General features: G+C 38.5%; 2 protein-coding genes across 3 annotated transcripts; one reads left to right on the top strand and one right to left on the bottom strand.

Moving 5' to 3' along the window:
- Nucleotides 1-12: 12 nt before the first annotated feature.
- Nucleotides 13-3,042, bottom strand: ndufb4 (NADH:ubiquinone oxidoreductase subunit B4). The gene is made up of 3 exons (XM_072689858.1): nucleotides 2,825-3,042; nucleotides 2,209-2,352; nucleotides 13-160 (listed from the first exon to the last, which is right to left on the bottom strand). Exons 1-3 carry the CDS (start codon nucleotides 2,999-3,001, stop codon nucleotides 98-100), a joined length of 384 nt encoding a protein of 127 aa, XP_072545959.1. The 5' UTR covers nucleotides 3,002-3,042; the 3' UTR covers nucleotides 13-97.
- A 637-nt stretch (nucleotides 3,043-3,679) lies between these two features.
- Nucleotides 3,680-18,086, top strand: ropn1l (rhophilin associated tail protein 1-like). Of its 2 annotated transcripts, none has more exons than XM_072658070.1 (6): nucleotides 3,680-3,844; nucleotides 5,029-5,179; nucleotides 7,781-7,904; nucleotides 8,018-8,179; nucleotides 9,841-10,016; nucleotides 17,840-18,086. In XM_072658070.1, the coding sequence occupies exons 2-6, from the start codon at nucleotides 5,049-5,051 to the stop codon at nucleotides 17,895-17,897; spliced, it is 651 nt and encodes a 216-aa protein (XP_072514171.1). In that variant the 5' UTR covers nucleotides 3,680-3,844; nucleotides 5,029-5,048; the 3' UTR covers nucleotides 17,898-18,086. The 2 variants fall into 2 exon arrangements, with proteins under 2 accessions (XP_072514171.1, XP_072514180.1); XM_072658079.1 differs by lacking the exon at nucleotides 17,840-18,086 and adding an exon at nucleotides 12,278-12,874.
- The last annotated feature ends 296 nt before the right edge of the window (nucleotides 18,087-18,382 follow it).

Genomic DNA, 18,382 nt, shown 5'->3' with positions numbered 1-18,382 from the left:
ACTGATCCACGCTTATAATTTCAACAATAAAGGAGGTTTATTTATAATTGGTACTATTTGACACAAAGATTTATACTGTAATACGTCTCGCCAACGCTCAGGTTGAGGCAGCGAAAGGGTATTTTAAAGTGCCATCCTTTTTCCGCTGCTCTTTAATGTCCTGAAAATACACAAACAAAAACAGATTACAGTAGGAACATTTATGATGACAAAGATAGTCCTTGTCCCACTGCACAGTTACACTAATCAGCCAGAACATTAAAACCTGCTGATGGCATGAATAACATTGATTATCTGGTCAAAATGGCTGTCAAAGAGGTGGGATATAAACAGCAAGTAAACAGTCAGTTCTGGAAGCATGAGAATCTAAGTAACACTGACATGGGCTAAATTGTGATAGTAATTGGCCAGTACCAGGACCTAAAGAAGACCAAGGAAGGACAACTGGTGAACCGGCGTCAGTGTCATAGGCACCCAAGGCTCACTGATGCAAGCCGATGTGAGACCCCAGCAGAATCAGCTGTAACATCTTGTAGTCAAATACCACAGAACTCCTCTAGAGGACTTGTGGAGGCCTAGCCTTATAGGTTAGAGATGTTTTGGCAGCACAAGGGGGGACCAATACTGTATTGGCCATTCATTAATAAGGTTTTAATGTTATGTAAAATATGAAGACAGTAAGTAGAAATGTTACTCAAACTTTTAGTCAATTAACTGATTAAAACTGAAGGTTTTACTAGGGCCAAAAGCCAATAACATGACTGACTAATTTTGTTCAGGGCTCTGGAGCTTCTCTTTAACTTTCTGGACATTTCATGGAGTTTGTTGACCCCTTTTTTTTAGTGGCAAAGTCCACAAATCCTGTGTAACAGTAAAGTAACAGCAGGTTCCGATCATTCTATCAAATTAAATTATACTACATTTCTTTCCCCATTGTCAACCTTATTTGAAAACATAGGCACATACATAACATAAGCATCAACATTTTAAAAGCAATATTTGAGTATTTATGATTAGTTCGTCAGTCTGAAAAAGGTTTATACAAGCTTCTTATGAAGTAAAGGACAATGGTCCTAAGGGCCAGGCTCAGACATTTCTTCCTTTCATAACATTGCCAACAATGCTGTATGATTTCAATAAAAGATGCTCTTAAACTATGGCGACATGACCAATAATGTATAAAGTATGTTAGATTTCTCTATAATGATAAAACACTGCCAGCTACAGGTGTGCAAGATCCCAATACTGTATTGTATTGTAATACACTTTGTAATCGTGACACACAACAATGTGCTTTTGAGCACATTGTGGATATTGTTGTGACCAACCAACCCCCTTCGATTAAAGAGTATAATTAGTCCTGTCCATATTTTATATTGATATATAGATATTGTGTATTGTGAAAAATTATTTTTACAACATCACCCACCTCCAATTGTGGGCAAACAGCGACCAACCCCGCCCCCCAAAAAAAAAACCAAAACCGAAAACAACTCACCATACACCAGTTCTGTATATTTGTACTAGCCAAAGTACAGTCTGTCCAGTGATGTCCTAACTATGGTGATGTACTTTGAGGACAATAATATTTTTCACACACACTATAAGGTTATGTTTATCTGCTCTAGAATCCTATTCTATTGTCAATACTTCTCTACAGGCACTAGACAAGTCATGCATGTGCATTTGCACATCTGTGTCTGGAACAGGTGCAACTTAAAGGAGCTGAATGCATTTATTAGCAGGGATTGCCACAAACTTTTAGATATATAACAAGCCCACAATACTTGAGTAACATCATTAATCCAGTCACTGTGCCTCTGCATGAACAACTCAGGCCCAATTTCATCTCCTGTTCATCGAGGTCACATCCTTATGGAACGGCTGCTGGAGACTGGGGTACCTCAAATGGAGTGGCCTGCACTTTCTTCAGACCTGAATCCCATAGTAAACCTATGGGATCAGCTGAGTCGCCTTGTAGAGGCTCGTAACTCTGTACCCCCAAAACCTCAATGACCCGAGAGCCAGCCGCCCTTCAAGAAGAGTAGGTTGCCATGCCCCGGCAGACCATAAGTCTGTTGGCTTTTGTTTCAATAAATTGTTTGAGATGAGGAAATCACCATTGCATGCATCTACTTAAATGCCCCAACTTTGGTAGCTAATATAATATGTGAGTGGTGTGTATGCTTACAGAGACAGCTAGCTTACCCTGTCAGTCTTAAGCAGAAAGTACATGAGGAACAGTGGGGCGACTCCACCGATTAAACCGAGAAGTGATGTCTTCGGTGTTGCTCTGGTGTTGGGATAGACGTTCGTGCGGGCATATGTCCACCGGGTAAGAGCAGGATCCTCCTACAAACACACCACCACCACCACACATTAACACTTGCCAGTGGACTGCATACACAGGCTAAGATCTAGAAACAACAACAATCAATGCAGTATAGTTCACGTTAGCTGGTGAGCTTGTGATAGACAGGGGGTACTACCTAACTAGCTACTTTTCCTAACGTGTAAAGTCTGCAGTACAGCCCGTTACTCTACCCGTAGCGTTACAGTTAGCCAACGTTACAACGGCTCAGCTAGTCTGAAGGCCATCAAGGTCACCCGTTGTAGACCCGTTGTAATTCTACAAACACTTGTCAAACATCATGACAAAAGGACAAACGGCAGTTGAACGTTAAAGTGACTGTGAACATCGCCTGACTACACATTTGAGACACGAGCAGGTTTCATATAGTCAGCTAGCTACGCCAGCTAACGTTAGCTAGCCAGTGCTAATGTGAGCTAGCTAACGAACCCACAGTCGTTCGCATTGACTCACAATCAGGTGTTTTCTGAGAGGGTTGTTGAGCTGCAGCTGATACTGCCTCTTTAGCTTGGCTCTGATCTCAGCCCGTTGCTCCTCAGCTTGGCGGTACTCTGGAGATAGATTGAAATATTCCGCTGGGTCCAGCGTTTTTGGGACAGAAGCCCAAGAAGAACCTTTGTAATTCGCCATTTCTGCGGGCGACCAGCGAGCACACTCGGAATGATTTAACTGCTGCACCCTCACAGTCTCCCAGCCAAGAACACAGTAAAAGTCCTCATGTTCTCAATGTTTATAATAATAATAATAATAATAATATTAATACAAATATATATATATATATATATTTATATACATTAAAACAACTAGCTATAACAGAAACAAAATAACAGAAATGTGGACTAATATCAAGAGTAAAAAACCCAGATCAAGATAAAGATTTAAAATATGATACAAAAAAATAAAATAAAATAAATAATAGGTACGCTAAAATGACATTAGTAAATGTATGATCAGATATTATGTCAGATGTATATGTATAAATGCGTCTAAAAATGTCCCCCAAAAAATGTAGCCAGCTAATAGATCGATGTAGACGTACTGTTGCTTGTATTGTTGTTAATGTGTTGTTAAATTGCGTGCCTGTAAATAAGTTCTCCACAGAGACCCGCGTCTGTAGCTACATTCCTAAGCAGATTTATATTTGAGCTTGCATTTTAAATCAGGCTAATATATGTGTTGTTTGACCAGGGGCTCATATTTTGCACATGACGTTACATAAATAGCGTGTAGATATTTTTATATGGAGTGTTCGTTCACGGCACCGTAATGACGCAATCACCCGTTTCTAGGTAACGAGTTGTATACAAACATTGCGTTGCTACACACACTGGGTCTCAGGATGATAATAGCGCGCTGTTAGATCGATTTAGCTCGTTTACTTTTTTATCTATTTTTTTTTTACTTATGTTTTTTTTAGTTAGCTAAGTTAAAATAACAGCTTTCTTCCGTCTGTTGATTTCCTACTGTCAGCTGGTGAGTTTTAGAGGTTTTTTAAAAAACAGAGTTACACCTCTAGCTACATTACTCAGTGCGTGTCTAACGCTGGATTAACGGAGTTTGAGGAGCTGAAGGATCCACAAGTCATTTGATTTATTACTGTAGAAAGATAGATTCACCAAACCAAGTCACAGTCTGCCTAGTTGTAGTGACATAGCTAGCTAATGCTACCATTTTATTGTTTTATGTGACTAACTAGCTGTAACTATATTCTTGGTTGTTTTTAAATATAGTGCTTTATTTTAAAGCAATGTATGAATTAACTTAGCTAGCTAATATTTGTATGTAGAAAAGGGTCAAATATTGGTATTAGTGTTAGTTCTTGAAGAATCATCACCACAGCTGTTGTAAAAATGCTTGCTCATGTCCTACAGTGGTGCTGCAGTAGTTATAGTCTATATATATGCTAGATATAGTTATAGAACAAGGCCTTTCCATGTAAAAACAAAGAAATCCCCCTCGTGTTAATATGTCTTTAGGTGAGCAAAGCTACACATACAACTAGAAACTACAACAAACAATAACTAGCAAATATTACTGCTGGGAAACTGAATACCATGACTAATATTAATAGTCCCTATCACTACTTATATCAATACATGCATAACAATGGATGTATGTGGTGTTAAGGTGTTCTACTATATATCAGTCCTTTGTAAGTAGTTTTGACCAGAGAAGAATGGGTTCTCCAGATGTGAGTCTTGGTTCCTCCCAAGGTTTCTTCCTCCGGCTCTGTCGCCTTTGGGATTACATGTTCTGTTGGACCAAAACCGCCACATTAGCTATTCAGTGTAGGCTGCAGGGAGAATGACTATTAAACCTGAAACAGGCTTTGTTTGACTTGTTATTAACTTGGTAATCTGTATCCTTCAGCATCATTATACTGAATGAGATTAAATAAAGCATGTTCTCATGTGTTACCCCTCAAATAGAAATTGCAAATTTACAAATTCCAAATTCAAGTTATTTTTAGTGTCTGACAAAAGAAAGGTGACCTTACTTTACTCAAAAAGCTTTAGCTGCTGTAGTAATTGAGCTGGTTAGACGATAAACTTTTCAGCATTCTGATATAAATAACTGTAGGTATGATGTGTTTGATTGAAGTGTAACCTTTTCTCTTTCTATCTCCCTATTTTTTTAATCTTTGTCTTTTTCATTAGATCACTGTTTTATAGGAGACATGCCTCCTCCAGAAACCATGTACTGCTCCCAGCAGATCAACATTCCTCCAGAGCTGCCTGATATCCTGAAGCAATTCACTAAAGCTGCTATTAGAACACAGCCGCCAGATGTGCTGCAGTGGGCAGCCACGTAAGTTTGGTGCACTTTACTCTTAAAACCCAGATTGTAAAAACAACCATTTCATGATACCACATTTCAAGGCTAGCATATGCTTCCTCCAAGTCACATCAAGCCAGCCACCAGCCAGTGCATCTTTTCAAACTGACAGTATCGCAACATCATTGGACAGCTGATATTGGCATTCTCATTAGCTCAGAAGTTATCTCATTAGCTCTTAATAATATTAAGTGCAATTAAAAATATTGTAAACCGCTCATATTAAGAGAATACAGTTGAAAGTTTACATAAACTATATAAAAAGACACATTTTTTCCCTCACTGTCTGACATGAATTTAGAATAAACTTTTCCTGTTTTAGGTCAAGTCAAGTCAAGTCAAGTCAAGTGGGTTTATTGTCATTTCAACTACATACAGAGTACACAGTGAAACGAAACAACGTTCCTCCAGGACCATGGTGCAACATAGACAGTGCATACAAGACACAAGTGCAACACAAACAAACAAGTGCGGACAGACAACACAACACAGTACAGACAGAGGATACAGACGTACAGACGATTAGAATGACCAAAATTAGTTCTATTTGCTAAATGTCAGAATAATGAGAGAGGGAATTTTTAAAGGCATTTTTTATTACTTTCTTTAAGTCAAAACATTAAATACATTTCATTAGTATTTGGTACCATTGCCCTTAATCTGTATGACTTGGGTAAAATGTTTTGGATATCCTTCTCACAATAGTTGGCAGGAATTTTGGCCCATTCCATCTGACAGAACTGGTGTAACAGAACCATGTTTGTAGGTCGCCTTTCTCGCACATGCCTTTTCAGCTTTTGCCCAGCTTTTTCAATATGATTGAGATCAGGGCTTTGTGATGGGCACTCCAAAACATTGACATTGTTCTCCTTAAGCCTCTTTGTAACCAGTTTGGCAGTGTGCGTCGAGTCATTGTCCATTTGGAAGACCCATTTACACCCAAGCTTTAACTTCCTGGCTGCTGTCTTCAGATGTTGCTTCAGTATTTCCACATAATGTTCTTTCCTCATGATGACATCTATTTTGTGAAGTGCACCAGTCCCTCCTGCAGCAAAACAACCCCACAACATGATGCTGCCACCCCCACGTTTTACAGTTGGGATGGTGTTCTCAGGCTTCCAAGCTTACGATGGTCATTATGACCACAGGACATGTCTCCAAAAATGCATTTACAAACGTTAATCTTGCTTTTTATGTTTTTTTTTTTTTGGAGTAGTGGCTTTTTCCTGGCCCACGTCGATACAGTACTCAGTTCACTGTGGATAATGACACTCTTACCAGTCAGCATCTTCACAAGGTCTTTAGCTTTTGTTCTTGGGTCGATTTGGTCACATTTCGGACCAAAGCACATTCATCTCTGACACAGAACCTGTCTCCTTCCTGAGATGTATGATGGCTGGACATTCCCATCTTGTTTGTACTTGCGTATAATTGTTTGTACAGATGAAGGTACAGAGGCACCTTCAGGCATCTGCAAATTGCACCCAATGATGAGCAAGACTTGTGCAAGTCCACAATTCTCTTCCTGATATCTTGGCTGATTTCTTTCGACTTTCCCATGATGTTACACAAGTAAGCAGTGTGTTTCAGATGTGTCTCTAATTAACTCAGATGTCACCAATAAACCTCAGAAGCTTCCAAAGACATGACATCATCATATGGGCTTAGTAAGGCATAGTAATCTTGGTGTATTTAAACTTACTTTAAAGAAAGTAATTGCCTGAAAAAATTCCCATCATTATTCTGGCATTTAGCAAATATAAATAATTTAGGTAATCCTATTTGAAAGTTTATTCTTATTTCATGTCAGATAGTGAGAAAAAAGTTTTTTGAAGAGATATTGTAAAAGAGCTTGATGTAGTATTCAAACACTGTTTGCATGTTGTTAGCCTATTTATCTTTAGCCATGCCAGTTCACACTGAACTTAGATAAGAAGTGTACCCATTTTCTCCCAATTTGGATCGCCAGTTATCCCACCCGTACATATTCTCCCCACTGGGAGGATGGAGACAGACACATGCCATCTTCCTCACGGGCACAGCCAGCCATCGTCTCTTTTTCTAAACTGTCGGAAGAGATGCAGCCTCATTGGGCAACCAACGTTCTCGGAGGAACATGCCGCGTACCCGGCTCTGATGCATCGGCCAGCAGATGCCAGTACCGGCCAGCAGATGCCAGTGCCGGCCAGCATCCCACTGGAGCGATGTGGGTAGAAAGTGCCATTTGTGCTCTTTTGGGGACCTGATGGCTAGCAGCATGAACAGGTTTCAAACCAGTGATCCTCTGGTCATAGTGGCAACGCCTTAATCCGCTGGACCATTTGGGGCCCTAGCCAGACTGCTTTTTGAATGAGGGCAGCCAATCAGGGCAGAGGTTATTTACATGCATCAATCTTAAGGCCACAAAATGGGGACATTGGGTAAAACACCTTTCAATTCAATACCCAGCCCTATTGGTGCAAGGTCACAAGAAATTCATCAGGATTATAAAATGATCTATACTCTGTATATATATTTCTCCCAATGTTACAGTTATTGATGTTTGTCTTTTAAAATGCATTATTACTTCTTCAGCTATTTTTCAGCCCTGTCACAAGGTGAACCTCTTCCAGGCAAGGACAGACTAGAAATGCCAGCAGCAACACAAAAGACCGACACTGGTCTTACTCCAGGCCTGCTCAAGGTCCTTCACAAGCAGGTGTGTGACGTGTAGGCCTAGCTCTTTTAGTACTGGCAAAAGGTTATGGTTACACAACGATTTAGTGAATATCACACAAATATATTCTGATGCTGTTTTCTTTTTAATTGTAGCTTTCAGCAAAAGACACTGTTATGAAAGAAGAGTTGCTGAATAAGTGGAAAGGCTTGTGCTTGCCAGTTGAACAACTCAATACACTGCTTGACCTTGGCAACTTTGATGCACAGCTTGACTGGATGCAGTTCTTTGCTCTGAGTTGCAGTTCTTTGGGTGGGGTGAGTGGCAACTGTACAACACATTTCGGTACAACACATCTTTTCAACCTTTTCAACCTTTTCAGCCTTTTTCAACCTTTTCATGCCTCATTCAAAGTCAGTGTGAATCAGAAACCTCTTGATGACAGGTTGGAGCGATAGGAGGGAGTAAAGCAGGATTTTAAGGGTTATTACTAGTTTTCTTGCACAGACTGTTTAGGTGTATAGGAAAATATTGACTTATCGAAGAATCACAATATTATGCTCTGCAATTCTCAGAAACACAGTATTGATTTTTTTTGGCGGCCTCATTGCAGCCAAAAAGACAATATTGAAATATGGTTTGAACCTTTAATCCTGTACATCTTTTTTGGGTTGGTTATGTTCAGGACATTACTCCACTGCAAGGATACATTGGGGGCCAAAATAAGAGCAATGTCGTGGTCAAATACTGAGAAAGAACTGTTAAGATTAATAAGAGCATAGCAACATTTGTTAACTGATATGAGTGTGAAAGTTATTATATGAATTATATGAATGTGTTTTCCTCTAAGGTTAGTGTACCACTGACCACCACTACTCTCATAATTGATGTTTTGATTAACTCTTTACTATATCTATTGTGAAGAACCTCGTGGGCATATCTTGGGCCATGCGAACATTGTTCTTCTAATCTATATGTAATATTAATCACGAAAAAAACCCACAGTATTGTTATTATTTTTATTTATTAGTCTACATGTAAAGATTGGTGGCAGACAGTGGTTCATTTTGTGTTGTGTTTAAACCCTGACCACTAGATAACAGTGTTGTCTTTAGATCCCACTGTTCTGACTGCATAACAAGTAAACATGTCTTTTACTGAAGTAGTTTTTTGTGCTATGACAGGTTTCCTAAAATTTTATATTAAATATTGAATCAGTTTATTGAATCGAAAAACCAAAAGTATCAACAGGGTTCTGGCCAATACACAGCTCTATTTTAGAGGTGGACAAATCTCCTTACATTTTAATGGAATATTATAGGAACAGCATTTTAAATATGATGTGTTAAATCAGAAATGTGATAGCTAACTGAGCAGGGACACAACCTAACAAAGTAAATTATTATTTTAGATTTATTTTCAAAATGTATACAGCAGTTAATTGCAGTATAGTGGGTAACACTGCCACCCTGTCTGTCTGGCAGATTAGGGTTCGATTCCCTGGCCAGCCTTTGCGCAAGATCACTAACTCTACATTTACCTACCTGTGTAACATGAATTAAACATAAGTGTGTAACTCTGGATGACAGCATCAGCCAAATGGCATAAATGTAAACATATTTATTTCTGGTGCTCCATGCAACCTCTACAAGTACCTCATGGTGGCGGTGTTGGACAATAAATCTCACTTAGAGAAAGCCACACCTGCAGTAAATCAGATTAAAATAACACATGACTTAAAATGACTTATATAAAAGCAATTTCATATACTCGGTAGGAACCAAATCAGTTGGAATGACACAAGTAAAAAGAAAAGACAAAGATATTTGTTTGATAAAACTTGAAGCCAGTTTAATATCACCAGTGCTGTAGGGGGAAACTGAGAAGAAGACTGATACATGGTGGCAGGTATGTTAGTAAATATGAAGTGAAATGAAAGCTATCACAAAAAGCCTCATGTTCACTGTTCTGTCCCCAGACCATCATCAGTGCTCTAAAACATGCATGTGAAATCCTGACGGAGGACCCAGAGGGTGGGGCCGCTCGGATCCCGTTCAGCACATTTGTGACACTGTACACATACCTGACCCAGCTGGATGGGGACATTCCTCAAGATGAGATAGACAGTTTCCTGCTCAGTCTACAGGAGCATGTGTAAGTCCACATAAACGTTCTCTCGTTCTCTCTCTCTCTCACTCACACACCACATTTCAAGTTATGTCCTCAGTGGTGACCTCAGAGGTTACTCAGAGGTGCTCTCCACCCTTTCTTAGGTTTTGATTAATCTGTGTTGGATTCAGCTCAGCTAATTAGCAAGCCCTGCATGAACTGGATCAGAGCACAAAAATCACAGAACCTGCTGTGTCTCAATTCAGTTGCTATGCACTGTACTTTTACACCACATACTATGTACTCCACTATCTCCACTTTATATTTATGATGGGCACCCCTGATCAAAGTGACTGTTACTGTGAATAGCAGATAATTTAAGATTAATTTATTTAATAGTTTAAGCAAAATTGCTTTTTGGTTCCCATCTTTTACTGTTTCAAACTAAAAAGAGAAAACCACTTTTTGTTAGGAGTTTTTCACTTCTTGTTTGGAGGATTTTACCCATTCTAGTTCTGTGAGGTTCATGGGCACTTCTTGCTGCAGTGCTCTGTTGAGGTCTATCCACAGATTCTGTATGATATTTAGGTCGGGGGACTTTGAGGGCCATGGGCCAAAACCTTCAGCTTTGCTTAACAGTTGAGGTGTCCTTACCAGGATATTCTACACCTCTTTTACTCCAAACGTTGCTTTGCTCATTGTGGCCAAGAACTTCATCAGTCCATAGGACTGAGTTTACAGAATGAATCAGACTTGTTTAGATGCTCCACTGAAAATGTTTGATGCTGAATTTTCTTCAGGGCACAGTTTTCTACTAATGACTATTCTATGAATGCCACATTTGTGCAGGTGTTTGCATCACAGTAGAAGAGTGCACCATCACTCCAGAGTCTGCTAAAATTGGCTAAGATCATCTTTTGCAGTGACAGAGGGATTTTGATTGACTAGCTTTTGGAAAGATTTGTTGGTTTTTCAGACCCCAACTTGACCTCCACTGTTCCTGCCATTTCTTAACTACATTATGAACTGTGGAAACATCTACATAGACATGCATTGCTACCTTCTTATAGCCTCCTGTAGGATATACAAATTTGTGCACATTCAGTTATTTTAGAGTGCAAGGCAACTGCACTCTAAGAAAAGCCCATGGCTGTTGATTGTTAGGGCAATGCTTGAATTATGCATCATCTGTTTTTCCCCTTACAAAGCAATTCTGAACTGGAGCAATATCTGAAAGCTCCAATTACTTTGCTAAACTTTTGCATGATGCTTCTGAAATTATACAAAGCAAAAATATTACACTGATCATGCTTAATATGTTGAAACTTGAATTGTATTCATTTTGGAGATTTTGGAAAAATCTATATGAAGTACCTTGGTAGTAGGTCCGACCAGCACAACACATATCACAATCACTCACCCATCCAAATCATTGAATTCAGGTGTTCCAATCAATTCCATGGATACTGATGTATAAAACCAAGCACCTAAGCATGCAGACTGCTTCTACAAATATCTGTGAAAGAATTGGTCACTCTCAGGAGCTCCTAACCTCAACACGATAGAACACCTTTGGGATGAATTAGAGTGGAGACTGCGAGCCAGGCCTTCTCGTCCAACAGCAGTGTCTGACCTCACAAATGCGCTTATTGGGAGAACTCCTAAACCTTGTGGAAAGCCTTCCAGAAGAACTGAAGCTGTTATAGCTGCAAAGGGTGGCCCGACATCATATTAAACCCTATAAATTAAAAATGGGATGTCACTCAGGTCTCACTCATATGTGTGCGAAGGCAGGTGAGTGATAACTTTTGGCAATATAGTGTATATACCTCACACAGACGTATTATAAGTAAGTGCACAAGTACACTTTAGAGCACTGCAGCGTAATAAAGTTTTGTATGCTTGAGTTTGTGTAAACCTGGGCTAGTGAGACATTTTCTTGGGATGAAAATGAATTTCTTACTAATATTAAGAACTTATCATTTGTCATATTCACCCCCACCTCACTCCAGAGAATGTGTCAGCTCAATTCGAAACAATTAGATTCACTTACATCTTAGATCTGAGCTAGATACTTACCCTTACCCTGTCATTATTCCAGTCTCTTGACTAGGTGATTAATGTGCTGTTCCTGAGGCCTCAGAACCTGCTGAGAATGCTAATTTTCTCCACCAGAGAGTTAAAGCATGCTTTCATTCATAAGGCATTATTTCTCATCTCATTTCAGTGAAAAAGTTTCTTCAATACCCCAGTTGGAAAAGCTAATTGGGTGTAAACCTTTTTTCTATGTTTCATTTGACCTGCAGGGCAACACAGAATGACATGATACAGGTGGCCAATTTCTACGGTCACAAAAAATAGGCCTAAAGTGACACCTCAAATTTCAACAAAGAGTCAGAAGGAAGGAAAGATCACAGAAGACATAAACATTTGAAATAAACATGGTACATTTAGTTGAATAGGAGATTTATGTTTATTCTTTGTAATTTCTTTGACCTGATGCAAATGAGGCCCTACATTTAACCTCTAATAATAATAATAAGGTGCAAGTATCTGTCACTGAACTATGTACAGGGAAATGTGTCCTCTGCTTTGACCCATCTGTGGTAGTGAACACACACACAATATCTAGTGAATTAGGGGCAGTGAGCACACACCCAGGGGGGGTGAGCACACAACCAGAGCGGTAAGCAGCCTAGGGAGCGCCCGGGGAGCAGAGAGGGTGAAGGGCCTAGCTCAAGGGCCCAACAGTGGCAGCTTGCCAAGCCCGGGAACAAACCCACAACCCTGTTATCAATAGCCTGGAGCTCTAACCGCTGAGCCACCACTTCCCCTAAAACATGGCTTCCTGTTAAAACCTGTGTGACACCTGCAGCCCTGTAAATAAGAGACATTATTTAACACACAAGGAAAGACTGAGTTAGAGTTTGTTACAAAATACTGCAGGATGTGTATCTAATAATGCATCTTCAATGGCATACAAATAATAAAGCCATGGAAAGTGATTTTCCAAAACAACTCTTCTGTAGTTCTGTAGATTTCTTTACAGTGGTGGTGATAGGGCACTGTACAAATATAGCCATTTTATTTATTCCCTAAAACACACCTCTGAACCTACAGTGTATTTGATATCTTCACTGACATGCAAACAAAAGTTGTATATTGTTTTTCACATTTTTTTTGACATCATTTGAATTTGCCAGTTGTTCTTTTGATTGGGTGAAAACTTCATGATGAATGGACCAATATAAATGCTTCAAAATGACTTGAAATAAAAACTTTATACAATGACTTCCATTAAAAGTTTAGAAACCTTTGCATGACAGCAATGATATGTAATGCTGATGATGGTAAATTTGAAAGAATAATTTTTTAAGGGGCTTTTTCTGTACAACACATGTACCCCTCTGCCATGAAAAGTAAAACGCCATAAAATGATGCCTTAGACGTCAGGGAACATATTTGTAACTGTTTGGTGTAATAGAGGCTTTTAAGGCTGGTTCCTGTCACCACCACTGTGAACAATTCTGCCTGTAGAGATTCTCTTGAACAGAGCATTTTACACCAAGCTGAAGATAGTGGAATTCTCCTTGAAAAGCACATGTCCTACATTTTTCCTGTACTATAATATACTACGCTATACTATACTAAACTATACTGTACATTTCTATACTAAACTATACTATACTGTACATTTCTATACTATACTATACTGTACATTTCTATACTATACTAAACTATACTATACATTTCTTTACTATACTAAACTATACTATACTGTACATTTCTATACTATACTAAACTATACTATACATTTCTATACTATACTAAACTATACTATACTGTACATTTCTATACTATACTAAACTATACTATACATTTCTTTACTATACTAAACTATACTATACATTTCTATACTATACTAAACTATACTATACTGTACATTTTTATACTATACTAAACTATACTATACATTTCTATGCTATACTAAACTAAATTAAACTACTCTATACTATACATTTATTTACTATACTAAACTGTACATTTCTATACTATACTAACCTATACTATACATTTTTATACTATACTAAACTATACTGTACATTTTTATACTATACTAAACTGTACTACACTATACTGTACATTTCTATGCTATACTAAACTAAATTAAACTACTCTATACTATACTACACTATATGTGGGCTTATGTAATTTATTTGTACATGACCAGTTTCCAACATCTAATTAACAGGCATGACAACCATGTTTTTAAGACTGATATATGTAAATAAGCTCTGTTTTGCCTGCGCCCAGTGTCTCATTTAAAAAGCAGTCCAGGCCAAAACCTCCCTGTAACTATATGGGGCTAAACTAAAGATGGCTGCATAAGTGGTGTATGTAAATGCATTGTTTTTTTTTCATATCACAAAACTGGTCAATTCAAAATGGACTGTGTTTGCAACAAAGGTTACATAAGGTGGGCAGTATGTGGAGTGAACAGTAAGATTAGAAACATTAAGTTATATATATATAATGTTTTCACAATACACCAGTATTTTATTATCTTTTCCACAACATGGGTCCTTTCACAGCTACAGAATGATGTGTCTTAGCATAGCTCAGTTTCTCACTTGAAACTGGCTGTGGCTGGTGCCTGGTTGCTTTTTTGGCTCTGTGGAGTCTTGAAAACAGAAAACAGATGTTAACATCTGTGTGTTTCTTAAAAGGACATTGTTTCCTAAACTCTGAGAAGATTCCAGATAGCGAAATGTGGCACACACCCACCATTGTATTCTCTTTTGGCAAAAGCTACAATTCAGATCCTGCCAGCATGCAATGCAGCCTAGATCATGTGGGGAGCAAAAGTGAGAATCTGTATTTGAAAGATTTACCAGTCTATCAGCTTTTGTTCGACACCTATAAAAGCACTATAGAAGATGCTCTCTAATGTCAGAACTGTTTGTCTTCGGTCAAAGTGCTCCCTCTGGTGGTTAGGGTTAGGCATAGATTTGGCATTGGCATTATTGAGGGCAGGTGTCACTAAAGGAGAACTGGGGGTAAACTCTAAATCCTTCCCCCAATCCCATTATTCTTACCTCATCCACTTACACCCAACCCACTGCAACAGAGCACTTGAAGCCAATTATATATAATGGAATACTAATAAATAAATTAAGAATCTTCCCTGTGACAAATACACACTAATTAAAGGACTTATATCAGGACTAGCATCTGTGATGTCACAAAAAATAATACATTTGCATACAGCCCCACCCACTCACTTTAAAGTTATCACTCACGTTAAAGGACTGTTTCAGCCCAGCTGTCAGAAAACCAATCAGAAAAAAGGTAATTTACATATTACATACATACAGTTGAAAGCAAAAGTATTTGTCTAAGTGAATAAGTTACAATTCCATACGCTTTCATATGTAAATGAGCTGGTTCTAGTGACATCGGAGATACAGTGTATTGAAAACGGGCTGTTTTTAGCAGCTTAGTTTCAGAATATGGACTGTGTGGATTGGGAAGTGAATTGTTACTGTTTCAAACTTGAACTGTGTTTACATACAACATCAAATTCCTCCTCAAAAGTGAGTAGCTTAGAGCATCTGTGTTTACTGTCCTTGAGTGAAGTATGTTTCGGGCCTTAAGTTAATACTTAACTTATGATTTCAGTTCTTCTTCACTGCATGTTAGGGTCTTTGCTTTGAATCTTTTACAGCCCCTAGAATCAGACAACAGTAAATGAAGAGGGTGAAAGGATTTATGTTTGCACTGAATGCATGTGTGTATGTGTGTGTATTGGCATCATACTCTCATCCTCTCCTCAGGAATAAAAAATACAATCAAATTAAACCGGGCCTCCTTGTCAGTCTGCAGAAACACAATAACAACTGTTCAAAAATGATTTGTCATATCTGGAACTCTTTGCTTTTCTTTCGGTTTCCATGGCCGTAAGTGTTTTGTGTAGACATATTCCTAGAAAGAGGGTGTACAGGAAGGCTCAGTGTGGAACAGATGCTTGGAGAGGGAGAGAGTGTGAGAGAAACAATGCCGCAGGGAGAGCTGAGGAGAGAGTGCCAGTGACAGGCTAAAGGAGAAGAGAGAGCCCTCAGGGCAAGGATGGCACTGATGTAGGTATGCAAATTACACAAGGTATGCAAATGAGTCTGGAAATGTACGCAAATAAGTATGCTGCTGAGAGAGGAAAAGGGTCTGACTGAAAAGGGTCTGTGGCTAAAACAGATACTGATTTTATGAGCTTAAGAATTTTGATAACTGATCATTTCTGCTGATATCATTTTAGATTTAGATTTGATATTTGAACTGTATATATCAATAGTTTAAGTTAACCAGTCCTTTACTGAGGATATGATTACCAGTTCTCAGTTGTCACAAGGACCAACACAAATAAACAGCAGAAATTCTTAAATAATAGAAATATGGGGTCGGGGTTCTTTATAGCATTAGTGTCATTTGATGTGTTTGGTAGTACTCGCCATGATGTTTATAGTTCATAATTATATAGTAATTATATTATATAAACATATAGTTCATAATTATATTATATATACCCCTAGTACTCACCATGATGTTTATAGTTCATAATTACCCCTTTAGCCTGTATTACCATCATATACTGGACAGAAGTATTGGGACACCTGCTTGCTCATTGTTTCTTCTGAAATCAGGAGTTACTGTCTCTACTTTGCAGGGAAGGTTTTGTACTGTAGATTTTGGAGCATTGCTGTGAGGATTTGATTGCATTCAGCAACAAAGCTGTTAATGACTCATTCCAAAAGTATTGGGTGGCGCACCATCCATCATTCAAGAGAACACAGTTCCACTGCCCCACAGCTCAATGCTGGAATCCTTTATACCCCTTTAACCCACTCATGACTTTTAGGTTCATGTTTATGTGTTCCAGAGAGGCCTATTCTATTGGCAATACCTCCCCACAGGACTAGACAAGCTGTGTGTGTGCATTTGCACATCTATGTCAGCAATTTGTGCAAAGTAGCAGGGTAGAAGAGGTGTCCACAACCATTTGGACATATAGTGCAGTGACACAACTGTTTGAAGCTTTTGCTCTAGTTGGAGCATTAATCATCATCATTAGTTGGAATAGAATAGAATAAAAGCCGGTATTTGTGTGTTATCACCAGTATATTGTTGCCAAACTGACAAAATCCCATCCCCTTTTATTACATAAATATGTCTTTGGTTTACAGTCGATCTTGTGTGTCATAATAGTAGCATAAAAATAAAATAAAAAGATATCAACAAAATATCAACAAAAATGGCAACTTTGCGAGAGTAAGGTAGAATCATCAAAATAAGAGTATAGCTGTGAAGAATTGCTGTTTATGAAGATTTGGTGAATGAGGCCCAAAAGCCTCAGTAGGTTTGTTGCCAAAAATGGTTGTAATGCCCAAAAAATCAAACAACAAATGTCTCTCTTTAATTTCTGCCCATTGCTTGTTGCCCAATAACCCATATGTGGTCAGTCAGCCAAGACATATTTGGTTTCTGAAGTTGCTTCGGTAGTTTTTACACTAAAACTGTGAGGCTAACGTAATAGCTGTATCTTGTAGCCCTTCGTGTTAGCAAAGTAGGTTGCGATGAAAAAGAACAGTAGTAGGAGGGGCTTTGAGGCTCTATGTTTTTGCCAAGTCATACAGTGTCAGAAACCACATAACAAATCTCGTAGCTGCAGTAAAGAAACAAACTTCAGACACCAAACATGTCTTGACTGATGGACTGTGTTTGGGGTAAGGCTTTAAGACAGTTTATTTGAACACACATGGGTGACAGTGTTGCAATTTTGTGACATCACATGATGACACTGTTTTTCCTGTTTACAGGGAGCGCCAAGGAGGCATGGTCCAGCCCACGAATTTCACTGGCCTCAGCAATTCCTGAGTGGAAGAGAGGACAGATGGCCTTCAGATGTGTTGCAGCTTTCTATCACTGCACTAACAAGCACAGGAAGAATGCCTCATGTTTCAGCATTTTGAGTTTGTAAGATTTTAAAATTACAGAATGTAACACAACTGTTGAGGTTTTTATGTTTATAAATATGTGAATAAAAGTTATCACTTCAAACGCTGATTGTGAGTTGTTTACTGACTTTACAAACAGTTGAATAGATTACTCATTGGAGTTTTAGGTAACCAAATAAGTTGCTTGCAGGTTTCAGTATGTGTGTGTGTCTTGAGAAATGTAGCAGTTAAACAGGCATGATTAACAGTAAATACAGTTTTACTTGTATGCAAAAAAAAAAACCTTCTTCTTATTCTTGAGCAGGTTTATACCTATTCTGTAATGGGCGTATCTGTAGCATAAGGTAGATTATCATGGACAATGGTTTGGGTTTCATTCCCTGCACTTAAAAAAGAATGAAAAAA

This window comes from Salminus brasiliensis, chromosome 1 (genome assembly GCF_030463535.1).
Source record: "Salminus brasiliensis chromosome 1, fSalBra1.hap2, whole genome shotgun sequence".
In the NCBI taxonomy this organism is placed as follows: Eukaryota; Metazoa; Chordata; class Actinopteri; order Characiformes; family Bryconidae; genus Salminus; species Salminus brasiliensis.
The sequence above is the reverse complement of the archived record's forward strand: the minus strand, read 5'-3'. Positions and strand labels throughout refer to the sequence as shown.